Below are 23,235 nucleotides of genomic sequence, written 5' to 3' on the forward strand. Positions count from 1 at the left end.
TCGGATATGGCGGGAGGAATCGGTTATCGCGGGAGGGAGTCGGTTATGATGAAGGGAGTCGGATATGGCGGCGGTAGTAGGATATCGCGGGAGGGAGTCGGTTATGGTGAGGGGAGTCGGATATGGTGGGGGAATCGGATATCGTGCAGGGGCCGGATATCACGGGGTGGGGGGGGGTGGCTATCGCAAGGGAGTCAGACAACGCGGGGGTGAGTCAGACATCGGGGGGGGGGGGGGGGTCAGCCGATCGCGGGTGTCCCATCGGGGGTATGCTTGATGAGCTGGGGGGGATCACACCTGCTCCTCCAATGCAATAAAGGCACTTACCTCATGGACTCGGCCCGTTCAGCTACCGGGATTCCTAAGCCCTGGGAATCCCGGCCCCCAGAAATGAAAAATAAAACATTTGTTAAAATGGCAGCATGCAGCCTCCTTAAAATATTTTAGTGACTGACCCGCCTCCTGGGAGTGGGTTGGTCGCCTGGACCCCAGTAAAACCAAAAGTGTGCGGGTTGGGGTCGGGTTTCCTGTTTTATTATGAGTTCTCCCAGGTGGCCTGGCCAATATTTATCCCTCAACCAACATCACTAAAGCAGATTATCTGGTCATTATCACATTGCCGTTTGTGGGACCTTGCTGCAAATTGGCTGCCGCATTTCTTACATTACAACAGTGATTACACTTCAAAAGTACTTCATTGGCTGTAAAGCGCTATGGGACATCATGAGGATGTGAAAGGCGCTATATAAATGCAAGTCTTTCATTCTTCTTTTTATTTATCAGCCCTTGATGGGTCAGGAGTTCCTAACAGCCGCTGCACCTCATTTTTTATTGTTCTCCACTACAAGACCCAGAACAAAATTGCTTTTTAAAGAAGAATTGAACAAATGGACTTATATTTGTATAGTGTCTTTTACTTACTCTGGACATCTGAAAGCACTTCACAGCTAATGGATTACTTGTGAAGTGTAGTCACTGTTATCATGTAGGCAAAGGTGTCAGACAATTTGCGCACAACAAGGTCCTACAAACAAGAATGAGATAATTAACCAGTTAATCTGCGTTGGTGGTGTTTTCACGGAGGGATAAATGTTGGCCAGGACACTGAGAGAACTTCCTGCTCTTCTTCGAATAGTGTCATGAGACCTCTTACATCCACCTCATCGGGTAGACAGGGCTCGGGCTTAGTGTTTCATCCAAAAGACGCATATACAAACACACACAGCATATAGATGTCATACACCATATCCGAGGCTGTATCCTGCATGCCACCCGGGCATAATGCAGATGCATGCCAAAACTCGGGTTGTTGGGTTATTGAGTTCATGGAGCAGTGTGAACCTGTTCATTGCATCAGGAATAGAAATTTCTTGTACCATTCTGTAATCGCACTTTGCACTGCTATTGCTGCAGGTGCAAATTTTGCTTACACTTCATGGCAATTAATTACCATTTAATAAGTGCAATGACAAAAATGAATAGCACTATTATATTTGTGATTATGACATTTCAATTTTCCACTACACAGATAATGCAAGGCAAATATGGCTCTAAAGTTTTAAATGTTCCACTCCAACATTGACACATATGAATATTTTACCTAGAAGGAGATATTCTACAGCATCCTGTATAGACTGGTGGGTGAAATTCAACAGTCCATCTGGCCTTTCTTGTACCCATTCGATACAGGCAGCACGAAAGAGAGTCCAGTCAAAGTTGCTGACCTCATGTGTCCCTTTATAGCCCAGGTATTTAAGAAGCTGGTGGATGTCCTCTTCATTTAATCCATAACGTGATACGCTAATCAGACAAAGGGTATCAACTATCCAGCCCTTCATTCCTGCAATGTGGTACAAATAGGATTACAGAAACATAAAAAGTACTTTTAGATATGCGGGAACAAGTTTTAAGATCTGTGAAAACAATCAGATAGTTACCACATGTGCATTTCATTTTCATTCCATTAATTCCTCTAATTCTTAATACAAATTTCTTTTAGAAGAGAGGGTAAATTTTGTGAGGGCTTGTGCCACCAGTGCTACTGATTTCTGGTTGCTTTATTCCTGCAATTATGTCAGCTGTGGCTCAGTGGTAGTACTCTCACTTCTTAAGTCATGAATGGTTTTAGGTTCAAGTCTCACTCCAAGAACTTGAGCACAAAATTCTAGGCTAACACACCACTGAGGGAGTACTGTACTGTCTTTCAGTTGAGACATTAAACTAAGGCCCTGTCTGCCTTCCAAAGTGGCAGTATTTGAAGAAGAGCAGCGGACTTCTCTCTGGTGACCTAGCCAATAATTATCCCTCAACCAACACCATTAAAACAGATTATCTGGTCATTATCACATTGCTGGTTGTAGGACCTTGCTGTGTGCAAATTGGCTGCTGCATTTCCTACATTTCATCAGTGACTACACTTTAAAAAGTATTTCATTGGATTGTAAAGCACTTTGGAATGTCGTGAAAGGCGCTATATAAATGCAAGTCTTTCTTTTATGTATTGGCTGCATGTGAAGTCTCATGGACTGTGCCTTGCAAAATTTACCCTTATATTTCATCTGCCTATTCAGCTCCATACATATTAGCATGCTTTTATTTCCTTTATTTCTAATTTTATTTATTTATTTTGATTTCTGGGCTTCCTGGCCACTTCCTTCTCTCTTTCCCCGGCCTCAGGTTCTGGCAAATTTTGTGCACTCTATCCATAATTTTCTGTCCATGAATGGAAAAGTCGCAGGTTCTGTGCCTACAATTTCTCATATGTGTGGCTGATGGGCAAAGTTCCCTGCCAGCAGAGCGTACTTGGAAAATTGGCCCGTAGGACTATAAAATTATGACTATTTTCAAAGAAATTTGATGTTACTTGACAATACAGGTCAATGGGAAAACAATGCCACAAACTGGTCTACTGTGTGGACCATGAAATACCTGCCATTGAGGAGAACACTAACAGTTACCAGATCATCACCAGCATCGGGTCAGACAGTGCATGTGTGCTGTGCTTCACGCCTGCTCCCCCAATGTTGCACACAAGTTGGCACAAATGAGGGGTAACTGCAATCCCATGCTCCCAGCAGGTAGCTATGCTCACAGGGAGCACTAATCAGAGAATCAGAGCTGGATGATCCAATGGGCCTAGAAATTCTGCAGCTCTGCACCCGTTTTTTCCGGCACTAACCAGCCTCGTAAGCCTCCATTATGGCGGACAGGAATCGCACGCTCATTACGAGCCAGAAGGGCACCGCCCGCCATATTGGTAAAGGCAAAAAAGGGGCCTGTTTGAGGCCCCCACTGTAAGATTGGTTTGCCCTGAGGGCCCCTGTAGGCCCCTCACAAAATGGCCCAGGAATTATCAAATTAATGTTTATTGGTGAAAAATACTCTAGCCCGCTACCAGTCCATCCGAGGCCCCCAACCAACCGGATTCCAGCCCCCCACCCCACCCTCCGAATGTTGGTTGGCTCAGCTTGGGAGTCGGATGATTATCAGCCCTCCCAGAAGTGGCGAGATGCAGTGGGGTGCTCATTTGATGCCCATCGCTCGCCGGCAGCATGTAAACGGGTCCTGGGCTTCGAGCCAGCAAGCACGGGCGGGCGATGGGCGGTCATTGGGCGCACTCTTCCTACCGCCCACCCGTTCTCTGCCTGTTGCTAAAATTGGCCTTCGTCTGTTCCCGGTTGACATTCCTCAGAAGAGTGCGTGTGTATCTTTGTATTGGGCTTCTTTTTTGTAATTATTATTTGTTCTCAAGATGTGGGCGATGCTGGTAAATCCTTGTTTTTATTGCCCTGAGAGGGGGTTGGTGGGTCTTCTCCTGAACCGCTGCAGTCCTTGTGCAAAATGTGCTCCCATAGTGCTGTTAGGTAGGGAATTCCAAAATTTGACCTAGCGACGATGAAGGAGTCATGTCCAAGTCATGATGGTGTGTGATTTGGAGGGTAACTTGGAGGTATTGGCGTTCTGATGATCTTGCTGTTGTTCTTTATCTTGGTGGTAGAAGTCTCGAGGCTGGGAGGCGTCACAGAAATAAGTTTGGTGAGTTGCTGCAGTACATCCTGTAGATAGTACATGCTGCAGCCAAAGTGCACAGGTGGAAAGAATTGATACTGAGTCCAGCAGAATGGGCCCAAACAAGCCAAATTTTCTGTTCTGAAGTATGTCTAGCTACTTGAGTGCAGTTGTAGCTGTATCCACCCAGGCACGCTCCTCACTTGAGCCTTGTAAATGGTTTTACAGGATCATAAGGTAAACTGCTTATCATAAAATACTCAGTCTCTGCCTTGCTTGTATCACAGTGTTGATAAGGCTGGTCCAGTTAAGCCTCTGGTCAATGGTGTTGATGGAGGGGGACTTGGTGATGCCAGTGTTGGTAGCTGGGCTTTTTCTTGTTGGAGAAGATCATTACCTGGCACTTGTGTGGCGTGAAGGTTATCTGGCATTATTAGCCTAAGCCTGAATGTTGTCTAGGTTCTGCTGTACACTGGCATGGGCTGCTTCATTATCAGAGGAATGAATATGGAGCAAAACACTGCAGAATCATCAGCAAACAGTTGCACTCCTGACCTTATGGTGAAGGGAAGGTCATTAATGAAGTAGCTGAAGATGGTTGGGCTGAAAACATTTCCCTGAGAAACTGCTGCAGTGATATCCTGGTGTGCGATAATTGGCTCCAACGACCACAACCGTCTTCCTTTGTGTCAAATATGACTCCAGCCACTGGAGGGTGTTCCTCTTGGCCCGCAGTGACCTCAGATTTGCTAGGATTCCTTGGCGCTATACTTAATCGAATGCTGCTTTGATGTCAAGGGCAGTTATTACCTCTCTTCTGGTATTCAACTCCTGTATCCATGTCTGGATCAAGGCTGTGACAAGGTCTAGAGCTGCCTGGTTCTGTCAGAACCTACACTGAGCTTTAGCAAGCAGGCTATTGGTGAGCAGGTGTCACTTGATGGTACAGTTGATGACTTCTACTTTACTGATGATTGGGAGGAATCTGATAGGGCAGCAATTAGCCAGGTTTGTTTTGACCTGCTTTTTGTGGATAGGACATACCTGGGCAATTTTCCATTGTTGGGTAGATGCCAGTATCACAGCTGCATTGGAACAGCTTGGCAGGGTGCCCGGTTATTTCTGTGCAGGTTGTCAGCCCCTACAGCCATGATACTGTTAGGGCTATAGCACTCAGCCACGTCGTAATGTCACATGGGGTGAACCGAATGGCTAGAAACTAGCATCTGGCGACCATGGGAGTGGACAAGTAGAATCATCTTTTGCAAACATTTCAGTCTTATCTCATGCGCTCACATGCTGGGCTCTGCCATTGTTGAGGATGGGGATGTTCATGGAGCCGTCTCTTCTAATTAGTTTTCTGATTGCCCACCACCATTCTTGACTGAGTGTTGTAGGACTAGAGCTTTGCTCTCATCCACTGGTCATGGAACTGCTTAGCACAGTCTGTAGTCCGCTGCTTTCTGAGTTTAGCATGCAGGTAGATTGATTCCTAGGATGAGAGGGTTGTCCTATGCGGAGAGATTGAGAAGAATGATCCCATATTCTCTGGAGTTTAGGAGAGGTGATCTCATTGAAATGTATAAAATTAGAGGATTTGACAGACTAGATGCGGAGAGTTTAGAACTAGGGGGGCATAGTCTCGGGATAAGGGGTTGGCCATTTAGGACTGAGATGAGGAGAAATTTCTTCACTCAGAGGGTGGTGAATCTTTGGAATTCTCTAGCCCAGAGAGCTGTGGATGTTCAGTCGCTGAGTATATTCAAGACTGAGATTGATAGATTTTTGGACTCTAAGGGAATCAAGGGATCTAGGGATCAGGCAGGAAAGTGGAGTTGAGGTCAAAGATCAGCTATGATCTTATTAAATGGTGGAGCAGACTCGAGGGGCCATCTGACCTACTCCTGCTCCTATTTCTTATGTTCTTATGTAGCCCTGTGTTGTAGCTTTACTAGGTTGGCGCCTCATTCTAAGGCATGCCTGGTGCTGCTCCTGGCATACCCTTCTACACTTCCGAGTGAACCATGATTGGTCTCCTGCCTTGCTGGAGACGTTAATGAGGAGGATTTTGCAGGATTGACTGGGCTGAGATTACTTGAGGACATTGTGTGCCCTGTTTAAACTATAATTTGACTAATAGCCATTTATGATCACTAAAAGCCACTAAAGTGGCTTTATCCACTGTTCCTCAACCAGAATTCAATTTGTCTTTCAAGGGCAAACTAGAACACAAAATGGAACAAAGATGTAAATTTAATGCACAAACAGCTGGTATGTCATGCCTTCCTTACTGCGATCATCATGTAGTTTTTTCCAGTGGGTTTTATGAGTTTTGGGGATTTCTTTTGTGTACAGAATATATTTACTAACCTGAGTTTGAAGAATGAGGAGAACAGGAAGAGGCAGTGATGTCTTTTTCTCTGCTATCAGTTCTCGTCTCAATAATCCAACTGTAGTCCTCAATCCATCGCCTAAAGACAGCGGCCCACAACGCCTGAACAGACCGACACTCAAGATATGCCTCCAGACAATCAGTCTCATTTCTGAATGCTCCACATACTCGAAGCTCGTTAGCCAAAATAACCAGGATCAGTGGAAGTGAGCTCAATTTTCTACTCATAATACTTTGGATTTGGCTCTCACTTATTTCTTTGTAGGGCATGGCCAGATGCTTCTGGAAGATATGCACTTGGACTTCATAGTCAGATATGTTGGAAAGCGACACCACTTTCACATCTTCATGCTTTGACAGCGATTTGTAGGAGAGGTTGGAAGAGGCACTGGTTACAATAAGTTTGCACTGAGCTGGGAGAGGTGGAAGCCATGAGAATTCCTTTACCTGTACAGAGAGGTGTCACTATATTAGTATACAATAATGAACCAAGGCATTTTTTGCAAAATAAGCATGAAGAAAGCTTACTGGTTATGTAAAATATGTAACAAACTGCTCTGCTTTTGTAACTTTTGAAAAAACCCTTTAGAAATAGAACGAATTACTTATCAAAACGCCTTGTATTCAAAATTAATCTCGTTAGCGAAGAGGTTTGAATGGCTGATGAATGTTACAAATATAAATCATGCAGGTGCTGCTTCTTACAGCGACAAAGTCCATATTCATTATCTTATCATTGAATATTATGGATGGAATACTCTGAGGCCCATACCACCGGCTATAATATACTATGATGTGGAGATGCCGGTGATGGACTGAGGTTGACAAATGTAAACAATCTTACAACACCAGGTTATAGTCCAACAATTTTATTTGAAAATCACAAGCTTTCGGAGGCTTCCTCCTTCGTCAGGCGAATGTGACATTCACCTGACGAAGGAGGAAGCCTCCGAAAGCTTGTGATTTTCAAATAAAATTGTTGGACTATAACCTGGTGTTGTAAGATTGTTTACATTTATAATATACTATGCACTTATATTTTAAATAAAGCTTGAATTATTACGACTGTCAGATTTGATTTTCTTATTTTTAAAAGCTGTACAAATCTGTTGTATTTTTAATTTATCATTAATAATTATAACAATACCTGCTGTGCCGACAACCCATGGGTCCCAGCTAGTTTATCAACTCCATCTAGCACCAGCACACATGGTTTCAAACCAATTGCTGCTATGAAGGCTTGAAGAATCATTTGAAACATCCAAATATCTGCAGGATTCGCACTGAACGCATCAGGGTGATCCTCAGCTCCTGAAATTCAATTATAGAAATGTTTCATACTCACTATGCATCATCTCATGTTCGCTTTTAAATGAGCTGTCGTCACGTGGCATTGATCATGGACCAAAAAAAAATGGTCTCGTGTCTTTTCAATCCTGTCCCGATTTTAACTCGAGTCGAGAATTGGGGAATGCAAGGCCGAAGCGGGCAGTGAACTGTCTGCCCCCCCTCCCCCACGGAGCATGAGACCCGGGAGATTTTAACGCTGACTCCCACCCAAAGTCAACAGGAATGAGGTCACCGCTGGTAGGCAGGAGTCAAAATTGAATGGAGGGGGGGTGCAGGAGGGTCAAGCCACCGCTGGGGACCTACGGATACAGTACGGTATTTAAGGACCACCGGTTAGGCCGCATGTAGAACTGGCTGTCCTGAAGGCAGCCGGCCAGGCACAGGTGGCTTGAAGCAAGGGTTAGACCCCTTATTTGCGTATGCAAATGTCAGGCGTGGGCCCTAAGCGCCTAATTTTTTTGTCTATATCAATACGACAAGCCGCACACTTCCGGCTCGTGATGAGCGCACACTTACTGCCCGCCATATTGGAGGCTTAGGCGCCCATTTCGTGCCTGAACGGCACCATCGAATTTCTAGCCAAGTAGGTTTATCAGTCCCAAATTGAGAAACAACGGAGGAATGCCACGAGTACAGGCTCTCTCTCCCACTAGAGTGGTGTTCTGACAAAAGGGTCTACACCCGAAACAACAACCTGCCTTTCTTCCTCCCTTTTTTCCACAATCCTACTAAAAAGTTTGCTTATATTTCAGTTCTGTTGAAGACTTGTAGCAAGACGTTAACCTGTCTTTTCTCTTTATAGCTGTTGACGGACCTGCTGTGTATTTGCAGCATTTCCTGTTCTTGTTCCAGATTTCCATTTGCAGTTTTTTCTCTCAATCAATTTGGTAACAAGGGTATTATATAAATTAAAGATAAAAATCTATCCTACTTAAAAAAAACACAATACTTTATACCCAAACAAACTGACAACCAAGTATTCTAAATCATGCGCTGCTGTGTTGCACAGAAATCAAAGTTAGATTGAGTCGGATCTTGCTGGAGTGGGGCATCTCGCGGCATGTGCCATTAGTTACTTTTTTGTGCACCCTTCAGCTCAAAACTTTTTCGTGTCATAACTGGCTGGAAGTGTGAGCTGATAACAGCGCAGCGAGGGGCATCTGGGACCTGAGTGAACGGCGGGACCAACAGTCTACCTCCTTAACCATGAGCTTTAAGGATTGAGAAATAAACAGGAATGACAGAGAAGAAAATAGGGTGAATTAGAGTCAAATCAGGTACAGAAAGAGAAATAAAGAAAGGGAAAAATTGGATTAAGAGAGAGAGAAAAAAAAGACAGAAAGGGAAAGTAAGAACATTTTTTTTAATTTGACATTTTTAAAATCTCTAACAGTTTACTACATGCAGGAATGAGATTGACCACTTTAAATTGTTTCCTTTCTGGGCCAGAGATTGACTGGCATTACATTAACAATTATCACGTTGTTAAAAGGGTACTTATGCTATCAATTATGAGCCCTAACTTTCTGCGGTGAGTTTAGTGGGCAATTAATGTGCAAATCCAGCAAGTTCTTAAAAGTAACGGGGAGGCAAAGGTCGAGATGCCGTTTGTGCGAAGAAACCGGCAGTAAATCAACCAGTGAGTTCTGGAGATTCACAACTTACGGAATATCTCTTAATCGTCTGAACTTGCTGGCCATTCATAGCACCATGTCAGCTTCTAATCTATAGTTATGGGGCTTGATTTTACCACCCGCTATCGGGTGCGTTCTCTGCGGGGGGGCCCCGAAAATCGGAGAATCCCGGAGCGGGACCGGATCCCGTCTCGAACCCGCCCACTTCCGGGTTCCCCACGGACGCGCCGCAGGTGGGAATCCCGCAGGCAATTAAAGCCAGCGGGATGCCACTTGCAAGTATTTATCTTGCTCGTTCAGGTCGTTTACAGGCCTGATTGAGCTGTTTTATTAAGAAGGGTGGGATTTTACCTTGAACTGAGACTGTTTCCCATACTGGGGGAAACACTCTCACTTCAAACGGATGTGTTGCAGCCAGCAGCCTGTGGCAGCTGCCAAGGTGCATTCCACAGGTTGGGGGGGGGGGGGGGGGGGGGGGGGGGAGACCCTTCACCAACGCAGGAGGCCACTCCGTCACAAAGGGCAACGCTTGCCCTCCACCACCCTCCTCCGAGCAAGAAGATTCACCGACCTGGAACCGCAACCCCGGTGCGAGGACACACTTACCTATTTTGCAGAACCCCTCAGACCTACACCTTCCAGATGGGGGCCGCCTTGACCTCCTCGGAGGACGAACAGCATCACCAGCCTCAGCAGCCTCGCAGGCCACGCCGTCCGCCTCAGGCACGTGGAGCCCCACAACACGTGCTGTGGCACATCCACCTGCACAGCAGGAGGGAGGGCAACCGCAGAGAGAGATGCGTCGCAGGAGGCACTACCCTCGGCACAGGGTCTACAGACCGAGGCTCAGCTTCCTGGACCTCTCTGAGGAGCAGTGCATACGGAGGCTCAGAGTCAGTCGCCAGGTAGTCGCCGACATCTGCAGCCTCCTTAATGACGAGCTGCTCCCGGATGGGCCAAGCAGCATCTTCTTACCCGTCGACGTCAAAGTCACCACTGCCCTCAACTTCTTCGCCTCCGGATCCTTCCAGGGTGCCACCGGGGACATCACCGGGGTCTGTCAGTCGTCTGCACACAAGTGCATAAGGCAGGTTACCGATGGGTTGTTCCACAGGGCCTAGCACTACATCAACCTCGCCATGGATGACCGCAGCCAGATGGAGAGGGCGGTTGGATTCCATGCTGTGGCTGGCTTCCCACGGATGCAGGGTGTAATCGATTGCACCAACATAGCAATACGGGCACCTCCACGAGCCAGGACTGTTCATCAACAGGAAGGGGTATCACTCCATGAATGCCCAGCTCATCTGTGACCACCGCCAGAGATTCCTACACGTGTGCGCCAGATACCCTGGCAGCTGCCACGATGCCTTCGTCCTCAGGGAGTCCACCGTCCCGCCCCTCTTCCACTCTCCCAACACCGGCAACGGCTGGCTCCTCGGCGACAAGGGATATCCCCTGCACACGTGGCTTATGACATCTCTGAGGAACCCCATCACCGAGCCGCAGTGTCGATATAATGACAGCCACATTGCTACCAGGTCTACAATTGAGCAGGCTATAGGGGTGCTCAAGATGCGCTTCAGGTGCCTTGATCGTTCTGGGGGAGCGCTCCAATACGCGCCACTCAGTCTGCTGTGCCCTGCACAACATGGCACAACAGAGAGGGGTGCCGCTGGAGGAGGCCCCATGCACATCCGCCACCCATATTGAGGACGACGATGAGGAGGAGGAGGAGGAGGAGCAAGAGGTGGAGGAAGGACCCATGGGCCGAACACCGGCTCACCTGGATGCTCGTCAGGCTAGGGAGGCACTCATATGTCAACGGTTCTCCTAACATCAGACTGTCTGAGGCGTCCAGACCTCATCACGTGCACAGAGGAGCGGCCATACCAGCCCCCTCCACAGAAGAGTGGTGCCATTACTCCTGCACCCACTGTAGTGTGACCCAATGGGTGGGACCAGGTGTTTGTCGTCATGATGAGCCCCACGAAAGGGACCTATTGCACAAGCCGCTCAAGAATGGACAAGAGGTGGCAGTAGTGGTGAGAACAATTGTGTTTATTGTGTATGTGCAGTAAACGACTATAAATAAAAACATAACAAATTGTCACACACCCTGGTGCATTCCCTTTGTGTTCATAACACCCTAGCCTTACATTTGGGGGAACCCCTACGTGGTGCTACCCCTGTGGCTCCAGCAGAGGTAGTGGCAGGTTGCTCCTGTTCGTGCCCTGACCGGGTAGATGCTTTGGGCCGACGCCCCCTGGGTTTCGGTGCCCGTAAGGGCACCTCCACAGACTGCTCCTCCTGCACCTGTGCAGGGGCAGACTCGGCCACCTGGAGAGGAGGCACCATTGCGGGTACTGGTTGAGAGGGGGGCAACGGGTGAGATGTGGGGGCACTTTGAGTAGCGTCCCCACTTCCATGTCCACGTTCACCATCTTCCCTCTCATGGCCTAAGCCCACATCACTCCTTTCACCCTGCTGGACGGCAGTTTGGATGACCTGTGTGAGACCTTGCAAGGCCACCTCTAATGTATCTGTCAGCCTGTTTATGGCAGCAGAATGTTGCTCACCCTGAATCCGAACAGCCGTTGTCAGGGCCTGGATGGACTCAATGTTGAGCTGTGCGTGACGCTCGAGGGAGGCTAGCCTTTCCTCCACCACAGACGTTCCCGCACCTACCCGCGACACTATCTCGCGGATACTCTCCTGTACTTGTGCCACCATTGCCCTCATGCAGGAGTTGGACTCCTCCATCACCTGCGCGATTGTGGAGAGTGCGCGTGGTACCTCTTCCAGTACCTCGGCAATGTGTTGGTGCCCCTCGACGACTCTCCTTTTGACTGGTGGCCCCCTGGGTTCAGCATCTGGGTCCGGCTGAGCAGAGCCTGGAGAAGAGTGCTCCCACCGACGCGGACCCTCTGCAGCTGCCCCTGCCACCAGGGTCTGCTCATGCTCACATGTGCGCGGTGACTCACCATGTGCAATCCCAACTAATTGAGGAGGGGGACCCACCGAGGTGTGTGTATCTGCGCTGGTGGATGCTTGGCTCATATGTGACGATGGACCCTCAGAGACCGGCATGTCTTCTGAGGAATCGCCCTCCACAGACACGGCGCTCGCAGACGGACCTGCAAGAGAACAAAGGGCAATATCAGTCATGTGGACAAATGTTGAGGTGCGGCAGATGCCAAGTGATGCTAAGATCATTCGCAATCATGAGTGCTGAGTGTCAGCTTTCTGTTACCGGACGTTTCTGCAGCCCCAGCCTTGCCATCCGGCACGGACAGGCAATGCAGTGTGTGGCTGATCTCCAAGGCGTCCAGCTCTGCGTGCGTTAGAACCACCTCGTGTGGCGGGCCCCCTCCGGTGCGTGCCCTTTCCCGGGCGTTCTTGCATCTCTTCTCCTGTCAAGGCAAAACACAGATGCGTGATTGAGTGATGATTGCATTGTGAGACGCTTCAAGCATTGGTGTGGGTGGGTTGAGCGTGTGGGAGATGGATGGGAGATGCGTGTGCCACATGCCCATCCCATTGTATGGGGATTGGGGTGTGTGGTAGTGTTCGAATGGGGACAGGGACGGTGGGTACGTGCAGGCACGGTGAGGATGATAGTTGAGTGGCTGTGAGGATTGATGCGGGAGCGCTGTGGTGGCAGTGCAGAAGGGGTTGTGAGGTGTTTGAGGTGATGTGGAAGACGGAGTGTGGGAGAATGTGTTAGTGTACTCACTTTGCCGGACCTAGTGAGATCATTGAATCTCTTGCGACACTGGATCCATGTTCTTGTGGTGTTGCCCCTGCTGCTAACCTCCGCGGCCACCTCCGCCCATGCCTTCCTGGTGGCGGAGGCAGGGCACTTCCTTCCATCGCTGGGGAACAACGTCTCCCTCCTCCTCCTTACCCTGTCCAGCAGCAGCTGGAGTGAGTCGTCAGAAAATCGTGGGGCAGCCTTACCCCTGGGGTGCTCCATGGTGTGCTACTTCTTGTTTGCAGCAGGAGGAGCATTGGTGGACTGCCCCTTTAAATAGAGCTCCACCATCACTCAGACGTCACTGCGCATGCGCAGGCCGCTGGCGCGCAGCTGAGCAGCGGAAAACCCGTAACCACAGGTAAATGACTTCAATTATCCTGTGATCGCGCGGGGGACGCACTCATTTCACCGGGCGCGATAGCCCCCCGCCCCCCCCCCCCCCCAACGCCGGGAACCTGCAGGCCTGCTAACATCGGGCCCATGCTATCAAACTTTCCAGACTAAAAGCTTTCTGGAAAGTGCTATTACACTATCACAGAGCACAAGCTAGTCAGGTCGATGTATCCTTCCTCCCCAAAATTTGCAGCTGCATGATAGTGAATGAAACACTAATTTATGCACTTTAGTTTTAACTGTGGATGGAAGTCTAGTGAAAATGGGCCTCAAGTACCATCTCCAGCTCAATCCAAAGCAGGTTGTTCAACTCATTGCAGTTTGTGAGAAATTGTTATATGGAAAATGGCTGCCGTGTTTGCCTACATAACGAGTGTTTGCAGTTTAAAGTTAATTTCATTGGGGATAATTTTAACTTTGGATGATGGTGTAAACTGGGCGATATCAAATTGAATGCCCATGAAATGCTCCGCCCGATTTTCCCTCCTGATGACTTCGATGGAATGGAAAATCAGGCATGGTGTATAATGGGCGGCTAATTCGATATTGCCCGTTTTATACCAACACCCAAAGTTAAAATTACCCCAATCGTATGTGAAGTACTTTGGGATGTTCCTGAGAGGCATGATAAGACACGATATAAATTCAAGTTCTTTCTTTCCTTGACTTTGTGTTGAATCCAAAGTAAGCAGCAACAAACCTGGAATACAGTGTGACTCTAAAATTTCACCATTGATGTTTACCACTGATATCCAAGTAATAAGATGCTAATGTGAAGGGAAGCGGGTTTCCCAGACATCCTTATGATTTTGACGTAAGGACATTTTTTTTTGTCGGTTTCCCATCTGACTGTCAGACAGGAGACCAGCCAGGGAAAGGACGTGTTCAGTTAAGTCTTTGCTTGTATGGATTGGGGGGGGGGGGGGGAGGGGAGCGGGCATGGGGGGCATGGGTGGGCATAGGTTGGCATGAGGGTCGTGAGTCATGGGGATGGGTGTCGGGATCGGGGGGGGCACCGCGGGGGGCTGCAATTAATGAGGGGAAGGATCGGGGGTCAGAGGATCGGAGTAGGGGGGAGGATTGGGGTCGGCGGGGAGGATCGGGGATCGGAGTGGGGGGGGGGGGGAGGATCGGGGTTGGGGGTCTGCGATCGGTGGGGGGGATCCGCGATCTGGGGGTGAGGGGGAGTCCGTGATCAGGCGTCCGCGATCAGGGGGTGCGGGGGGGGGGGGGGGGCGGGGGAGTCCTTGATCGTTGGGGGGTTGGTGCAGGTAGGCTTGTTGGGCTTGGGGGAAGCACTCCTGCTCCTCCTGGCCCACAAGCTGTGCCTTTCTAGGTGCCTACCTTTTAAGAGGCATAAAACAGAAGGCCCAGGAATTCCACCCCACCCCGGGGTTGAAACCAGGAAGTCCAGGAAAATGGAGGCTCGAAGCCTCCTTGAAAGGTTTTAAGGCCTGGCCCACCTCCTGGGTGCGGGTTGGTCACCCGCCCCTCTTCCCGCCCTGGTGAGAACCGGAAATGGGTGGGTTGGAGGCGAGTCTGAAATGGTGGCAATTTTCAATGAACCCCCGCCCCCAACCCACCCATTTTTCACTTTGAAAATTGAGCCCATTCTCTTTGAATGCATTTACGATTTCATTACACTTCAATGACCAGAGCAACTCTTAGCCTATAGTACCCTATAATAAATATTACCACCCATCCTGTACACCTTTATAAAGATGCCCTCTACGTTCAAGTACTACTGCCATTAAAATCAGCAGAAAATAAACAATTAGAGACGAACAGATATTGAACAGCCCCGTTTTCTTAATGTAAAAGAGATTTAAAAGCTACAAAAAAGTTATTTTTTTTCTGGCTGACAAACTATAGATCTTAACAATGCCCATAAATACTTTTCATGCTTGATTCTAAAAACTTTTTAATTACCAAAATATTCAAGACGTAATTTGAAAATACAGTGCCTCATAAAGGACATGATGTCGTGGCTGGCAGAGCTGCTTCCCACATAGTGAGTTATCACCAGGACACTGCAATGTTTCTGCCTAAAGTACTTTAGCCAGTTGCAGATCACAGTTGACTTGCCACAGCCTTTTTCTCCACAAAGCAATAGGACAGATTTACACAGGGACACCGGCTTTGGTCTGCAAATCAAAAAGAATCAAAAAGAGATCAACAAATGTCTTGTTAGCCATTTTTACACCACGTCATAAGTGGTACCTCTGCAGTAAATAAATTAGTGCTAGGCAAACATTAAAACCCTCTATGTATCATTCGAACACAATGGCCAGGGTGATTTCCTGAAGCATAGACAATTAGCTGCTAATAAATTAACTGTTTGAATTGGATTTCTTGGACACAGTAGCATTGATTATTTCTCATAAAAATAGCATTAGTTTTAAATGGAACATTTTACTACGTTAAAGGCGCTATATAAATGCAAGTTGTTGGTGTTGCGAGAATGGAAAGAAATCGATTTGCATTCATAACTATTGCTTCACACACAAGTTCTCCATCATTCTTTGCTGCACTCTTAGTTGTGATAGATTTGCACTGCTTGACAAATTAAATCACTGCTGTGGCAGTATTAGCACCAAGTGTCAATTATTACAAAAGAGCATATGAAAACTAACAGTGAGGAGAAGTAGTGAGAGAATAAACAGTGAGAATATAATAGAGCAAGACCAAGAAGGGAATTCAGAATTTAATGCCACAGAGTTCAATAATCTAATATCATGTTAATCAACATTACAACTGTACAGTCCTGGGACAAAATTCAAGCCCTTCACTTTATATCTACTGCACCTTGGCTTCATGGTACTTAAGACAGTGGTACGTTTAAAGTCAGTGAATCCGCTGTTAACTTCAATTTGAACGTCATGTTGAGAAGAAAGGGCAAATGTGTTCAGAATTCCAAAAACCTTCTGTGTTTCTGCTGTTTCCACAAAAACTTTGTAATACCTTTGAGCAAAGGCTTCATGATAAGAAAGTTCAAGATAACTTTCATGATCTGAAAGAGAGAACATTCCTGGCAAGGTTCATTTTGACCAATGCTATGACAATACTTCCTAATACTTAATATACACTACTTTCTGTTCAATTAAAACTGAGACTATCTCATGCTGTAACACATCTTTAATTATTTTATTGCAAATATACTCTATAAAGTCAATGTTCCTCTACATCCATCTTCAGTCTCACAGTAACACACACAAATCAAAATCTCCTTAAGGGTCTATAGCAGATATCAGGCCAGGTATTTTACTCAGTTCTTGCACCATTTGCACAATGCTCATAGACTATTTTTTCACCTTGGTGCTGATTTTATAATGCAGTGATTTCCAAGACTAGGCTTGGATCAGCCATTCTCGCGATTTCCCTTGTGGAAGTTCCCTGCACAGATGGTTTTAGATGCAAGGCTGATGTGTACTATTCTGTATGGAATGTTTAAGGTGAATGTTTTGAAGCAAGAATAAATGAAGTTAATTCTCAGACATATTACTGTCTCTAGCTTTACGAATCTGTCAAAAGGATGAGGAAGGAATTATCCTTCCATCATGATGTTCATTCCTGTCTAGTGACACCATGAATAGAGGATGCTGTTCACATTCCATTGTCCCTACTCACAACACTACCAACATTAAAGGGGAAGAAAAGTCATGGGGCAGTACTTTTTCTTCAAAATGCTCCCTGTCTTATAGACTAAAATAATAGATGTCAAACAAAATTCTTGAGTTATTAATTCATCTTATTAAAATTTTGTTCAGGGTTTTCTTTCCCCTTTCATTTGATAATGTAATCATGGCATGATGCAGAGTAATTAATCTAACCACAGTAAATCTTCCCAAGTCCAATTTCAAACAATGTATGGGAAGTTATCTACCAGACTCAGTTATATTGCACTTTAAGACAATGGGCATGATTTTAGCACCCGCTATCGGGTGCGTTCCTGGCGGGGGGCTCCGAAAATCGGAGAATCCCGGCGCGGTACCGGAGCCCGCCCCGAACCCGCGCACTTCCAGGTTCCCTGCTGACGCGCCGGCGTGCGCGCGCAGCCCCCGCTGGTGGGAATCCCGCAGGCAATTAAAGCCAGCGGGGTTCCACTTGAAGGTATTTATTTCGGTACTTCAGGTCATTAACTGACCTGATTAAAGGATTATGTGGGATTTTAGAGCAAACTGGGACTGTTTCCCACACTGGGGGAAACACTCCCAGGTCAAATGGACGTGTTGCAGCTGTCAGCCTGTGGCAGCTGCAAAGGTCCATTTGACACGTGGGGGGGGGGGGGGGGGAAGACCCTCACCCATTGCAGGAGGCCATTCTGTCACTTGGGACAAAGTTTGGCCTCCACCACCCTCCTCCTGACAGTCAAAGTCACCAACCTGCACACTTACCCTGGGGTCCAGAGACATGTACCTACCTTGCGGACCCCCTCAGATGTACATCTTGCGGATGGGGGCCGCCGTAGCTGCAGTCATGACCTCCTCGGAGGGCGAACAGCATCATCAGCCTCACCAGCCTCGCCATCCACCTCTGACACGTGGAGCTCCACAACAGAGCGCTGTGACACATCCACCTGTACAGCAGGAGGGAGGGCTACCACAGAGAGAGATGCGTCGCAGAGGGCACTACCCTTGCCACTGGGTCCACAGACCGAGGCTCAGCTTCCTGGACCTCTCTGAGCAGCAGTGCACATGGAGGCTCAGAGGCACTCGAGGCGCCCCATCAGTCTACTCTCAATCATCAGCAAAGTGATGGAAGGTGTCGTCGACAGTGCTATCAAGCGGCACCTACTAACCAATAACCTGCTCACCGATGCTCAGTTTGGGTTCCGCCAGGACCACTCGGCTCCAGACCTCATTACAGCCTTGGTCCAAACATGGACAAAAGAGTTGAATTCCAGAGGTGAGGTGAGAGTGACTGCCCTTGACATCAAGGCAGCATTTGACCGAGTGTGTCATCAAGGAGCCCGAGTAAAATTGAAGTCAATGGGAATCAGGGGGAAAACTCTCCAGTGGCTGGAGTCATACCTAGCACAAAGGAAGATGGTAGTGGTTGTTGGAGGCCAATCATCTCAGCCCCAGGGCATTGCTGCAGGAGTTCCTCAGGGCAGTGTCCGAGGCCCAACCATCTTCAGCTGCTTCATCAATGACCTTCCCTCCATCATAAGGTCAGAAATGGGGATGTTCGCTGATGACTGCACAGTGTTCAGTTCCATTCGCAACCCCTCAGATAATGAAGCAGTCCGAGCCCGCATGCAGCAAGACCTGGACAACATCCAGGCTTGGGCTCATAAGTGGCAAGTAACATTCGCGCCAGATAAGTGCCAGGCAATGACCATCTCCAACAAGAGAGAGTCTAACCACCTCCCCTTGACATTCAACAGCATTACCATCGCCGAATCCCCCACCATCAACATCCTGGGGGTCACCATTGACCAGAAACTTAACTGGACCAGCCATATAAATACTGTGGCTACAAGAGCAGGTCAGAGGCTGGGTATTCTGCGGCGAGTGACTCACCTCCTGACTCCCCAAAGCCTTTCCACCATCTACAAGGCACAAGTCAGGAGTGTGATGGAATACTCTCCACTTGCCTGGATGAGTGCAGCTCCAACAACACTCAAGAAGCTCGACACCATCCAAGATAAAGCAGCCCGCTTGATTGGCACCCCATCCACCACCCTAAACATTCACTCCCTTCACCACCGGTGCACTGTGGCTGCAGTGTGTACCATCCACAGGATGCACTGCAGCAACTCGCCAAGGCTTCTTCGACAGCACCTCCCAAACCCGCGACCTCTACCACCTAGAAGGACAAGAGCAGCAGGCGCATGGGAACAACACCACCTGCACGTTCCCCTCCAAGTCACACACCATCCCGACTTGGAAATATATCGCCGTTCCTTCATTGTCGCTGGGTCAAAATCCTGGAACTCCCTTCCTAACAGCACTGTGGGAGAACCGTCACCACACAGACTGCAGCGGTTCAAGAAGGCGGCTCACCACCACCTTCTCGAGGCCAATTAGGGATGGGCAATAAATACTGGCCTCGCCAGCGACGCCCACATCCCGTGAACGAATGAAAAAAAATGTAGTCGTGGACATCTGCAGCCTCTTTCATGCTGAGCTGCTCCTGGCTGGCCCGAGCACCATCTTCTTACCTGTCGCTGTCAAAGTCACCACTGCCCTCAACAACTTCTCCTCCGCATCCTTCCAGGGTGCAACCGGGGACATCGCCGATATCTCTCAGTCGTCTGCGCAAAAGAGCCCTGCAAATACACCTACTCCCACTCTGCAGTGACACAATGGGTGGCATCAGTTGTGGGTCCACATAGTGATCCTCAGGAGAGGGCATTATTGCACAAACCAGACAGGATTCGCGAAGACATGGCAGTAGTGGTGCCAATATAATATGTGATGTGAGTTGGTCAGAAATTCAATATAAGTAACAACCATGACAAACCCTCAGACACCCTTGTGCATCCCCTTCATGCTCACGACACGTTTGCCTTACGCTGCCTACTGCACATATGTAATGCATGCCCTGTGGCTGCAGCACAGGTAGTGGCAGGTTGAGTGAGGCTGGCCGTGAAAGAGATGCACAAGAGGGTGAGTATGAGAGAGAGCCATGAGATTGTATGAGGATTGGGTTGAGTGGTAGTGGCGGGATGAGTACTGGCGAGGTGAGTAGGTGCAGGTAAGATGAGGATGAGGTTTGAGTGGGTATGAGGGGTGATGTGACAGAGTTGTGTTGGCAGTGCTGAAGGAGATGTGGGGTGGGGGCAGTGATGTGGCAGACAGAGTGTAGGGGAATGACTACGTGTACTCACTTTGGCTGACCTACTGAGGTCATTGGAGCGCCTCCTGCACTGTATGCAGATGGGCGATATGTTGGTTGCGCTGGTGACCTCCTCTGCCACCTCGAGCCAGGCCTTCCTGGTGGCAGAGGCAGGCCGCTTCCTCCCGCACGCCGGGAGGAAGATCTCTGTCCTCTCCCTCCTCCTCACCCTATGTATTGATACCTGGAGTGAGGCATCATTAAACTGGGAGCAGCCTTCCCCCTGGGCTGCTCCATGCTGTAATTTTTGCTATTTGTTGCAGCATCTGTCAGTGGAGGACTGCCCCTTTAAATAGAGCGCCTCCAGCTGACAGATCTTACTGCACATGCGCAGCCCGCCCGATGCGCAGATCAGCAGTGGGGAACCCGGAGGAGCAGGTAAGTGGATCCAATTAGTGGATTGGATCCTACAATCGCGCGGGAAACTGACTAATTTCACCAGGCGCGTTACCCACGCGCCCGATAGCCCCCCCGCCGAGAACCCGCAGCCCTGCTAACATCGGGCCCAATATGTATGTAATATGCAAAACAATTTCATTTCATTTTTTAAAAAACTTAAATAAGGTCTATCTCTATTTATTTTCAATGAATTTGTTATATTTCAAAATGTTGGTATTAAATAGAGAACTTGCAATAAGAGACATCCCACACCTTGACGTTCACAAGATCACAATGAGGAAGGTCATTTCACCAATCTTAATTCACCCATCCAGAAAGACCCTCCAGTCTGCCCATTGCTGCATCTAATTATTCCTTAACTGATCCCAGGGTTTTCAACCTTAATACTTTATCTGGAAGTTCATTCCAAGTGTTGATCAGTCTTTGTGAAGAAAAACAAGCTGGTATCAGTACCAAAATTACCTTTTACTGGCTTGAACCTGTATCCCCTTGCCCTATTCCCATAGTTTGATTTAAAATAGGATTCCAAATAAACCTTTTCCATTCTGTTAGCTATCTTCTGTAGCTCTATAAGATCACTTCTCTGATGTCTCCTTTCCAGGCTAAAAAGCCCCAATTCCTCCAGCTTTTCTTCACAACGCATACTCCTGACACTAGGGGCTCGAATTTAGCAGGCCTGCGGGTTCCCAGCGGGTGGTCCTCCGGGAGCGTCGAAAACGCGAACGGCGAAATTAGTGGGTTGCCCACGCGATCGTAGCAGGCAATCCACTAATAGGATCCAATTACCTGCTCCTCCGGGGTCCACGGCGCTGGCCTGCGCGTCGGGCGGGCTGCGCATGCGCAGTACGATCTGTCAGCTGGAGGCTCTCTAGTTAAAGGGGCAGTCCTCCACTGACAGATGCTGCAACCAATGGGACAAATTGCAGCATGGAGCAGCCCAGGGGGAAGGCTGCTCCCAGTTTAATGATGCCTCACCCCAGGTATCATCAGATGGGGTGAGGAGGAGGGGGAGGACACAGATCTTCCCCCCGGCGGGCGGGAGGAAGCGGCCTGCCTCTGCCACCAAGAAGGCCTGGCTCGAGGTGGCAGAGGGGGTCACCTGCGCCACCAACATATCGCCCACCTGCATACAGTGCAGGAGGCGCTGCAATGACCGCAGTAGGTCAGCCACAGTGAGAACACGAAGTCTTTCCCCTACACTCCGTCTGCCACAACACTGCCCCCACCCCAAATCTCCTTCGGCACCGCCAACACTATTCTGTCACATCAGCCTTCATGCCCACTCACACCCCATCCTCATCTTACCTCCACCTACTCACCTCGCCAGTACTCATCCTGCCACTAACACGCGACCCAATCCTCATACAATCTCATGGCTCCATCCCATACTCACCCTCTCGTGCATCTCCCTCACGGCCAGCCTCACTCAACCTGCCACCACCTGTGCTGCAGCCACAGGGCATGCATCACATATGTGCAGTAGGCAGGGTAAGGCAAACGTCTCGTCAGCATGAAGGGGGTGCACAAGGGTGTCTGAGGGTTTGTCATGGGTGTTACCCATATTGAATTTCAGAGCAACAAACAGCACACATTATATTGACACCACCACTGCCATGTCTCCGCGAATCCTGTCCATTGTGTCCAATAATGCCCGCTCCTGGGTATCACTATGAGGACCCACCACTGATGCCACCCATCGTGTTACTGCAGAGTAGGTGCAGGTGTATTTGCAGGGCTCGTCCGCGCAGACGACTGAGAGACATCGGCGGTGTTGCCGGCTGCACCCTGGAAGGATGCGGAGGAGAAGGTGTGGAGGACAGTGGTGACTTTGCCAGCGACAGGTAAGCAGTTGGTGCTGGGGCCAGCCAGGAGCAGCTCGGCATGAAAGAGGCTGCAGATCTCCACGACTACATGTCGAGCGAATCTGCGCCTCCCTGTGCACTGCTGCTCGGAGAGGTCCGGGGAGCTGCGCCTCGGTCTGTGGACCCTGTGGCGAGGGTAGTGCCCTCTGCGATGCGTCTCTCTCTGCGGTAGCCCTCCCTCCTGCTGTGCAGGTGGGCGTGCAACCACACCGTGTTGGGGGGATCCACGTCTCTGCGAGGCTGCTGGTGGTGGTCATGCTCTTCGTCCTCCGAGGGTGTCCACACACCACCCAACTGGCAGGTGTTGATCTGAGGGGTTGTGCAGGGTAGGTGTGTGGGTCCTCGGACTGGGGCTGCGGTTTCGTGTCGGTCTGTCCTCTGGCTTGGCCGGCGGGTGGTGGGGGGCAGGGGTTGCCCTGTGTGACGCGGTGGCCTCCTGCGTGGGTGAGGGCGCTCCCCCGTGGAGCGCACCTTGGCACCTGCCACAGGCTGCTGGCTGCAACACGCCTGGTTTGAAGGGTCCTGTTTCCCCCAGTGTGGGAAACTGACTGCTTTGACCGTAAAATCCCACACTTCCTCTTTTGACAGCTGCTTCAGCTC

At 49.0% G+C, this 23,235-nt stretch overlaps 1 protein-coding gene across 1 annotated transcript in view; it reads right to left on the reverse strand.

Moving 5' to 3' along the window:
- Window positions 1-23,235, reverse strand: part of ttc41 (tetratricopeptide repeat domain 41) — a 57,211-nt gene that overhangs the window by 23,522 nt on the left and 10,454 nt on the right. The window contains exons 3-7 of the mRNA XM_067999335.1: window positions 16,340-16,544; window positions 15,464-15,678; window positions 7,548-7,711; window positions 6,379-6,847; window positions 1,601-1,840 (exon numbers count right to left, since the gene is read on the reverse strand). Coding sequence (XP_067855436.1) covers window positions 1,601-1,840; window positions 6,379-6,847; window positions 7,548-7,711; window positions 15,464-15,678; window positions 16,340-16,544 — 1,293 coding nt within the window. The remainder of the gene's footprint in view (window positions 1-1,600; window positions 1,841-6,378; window positions 6,848-7,547; window positions 7,712-15,463; window positions 15,679-16,339; window positions 16,545-23,235) is intronic.

Source organism: Heptranchias perlo, chromosome 18, assembly GCF_035084215.1.
Source record: "Heptranchias perlo isolate sHepPer1 chromosome 18, sHepPer1.hap1, whole genome shotgun sequence".
Classification (NCBI taxonomy): Eukaryota; Metazoa; Chordata; class Chondrichthyes; order Hexanchiformes; family Hexanchidae; genus Heptranchias; species Heptranchias perlo.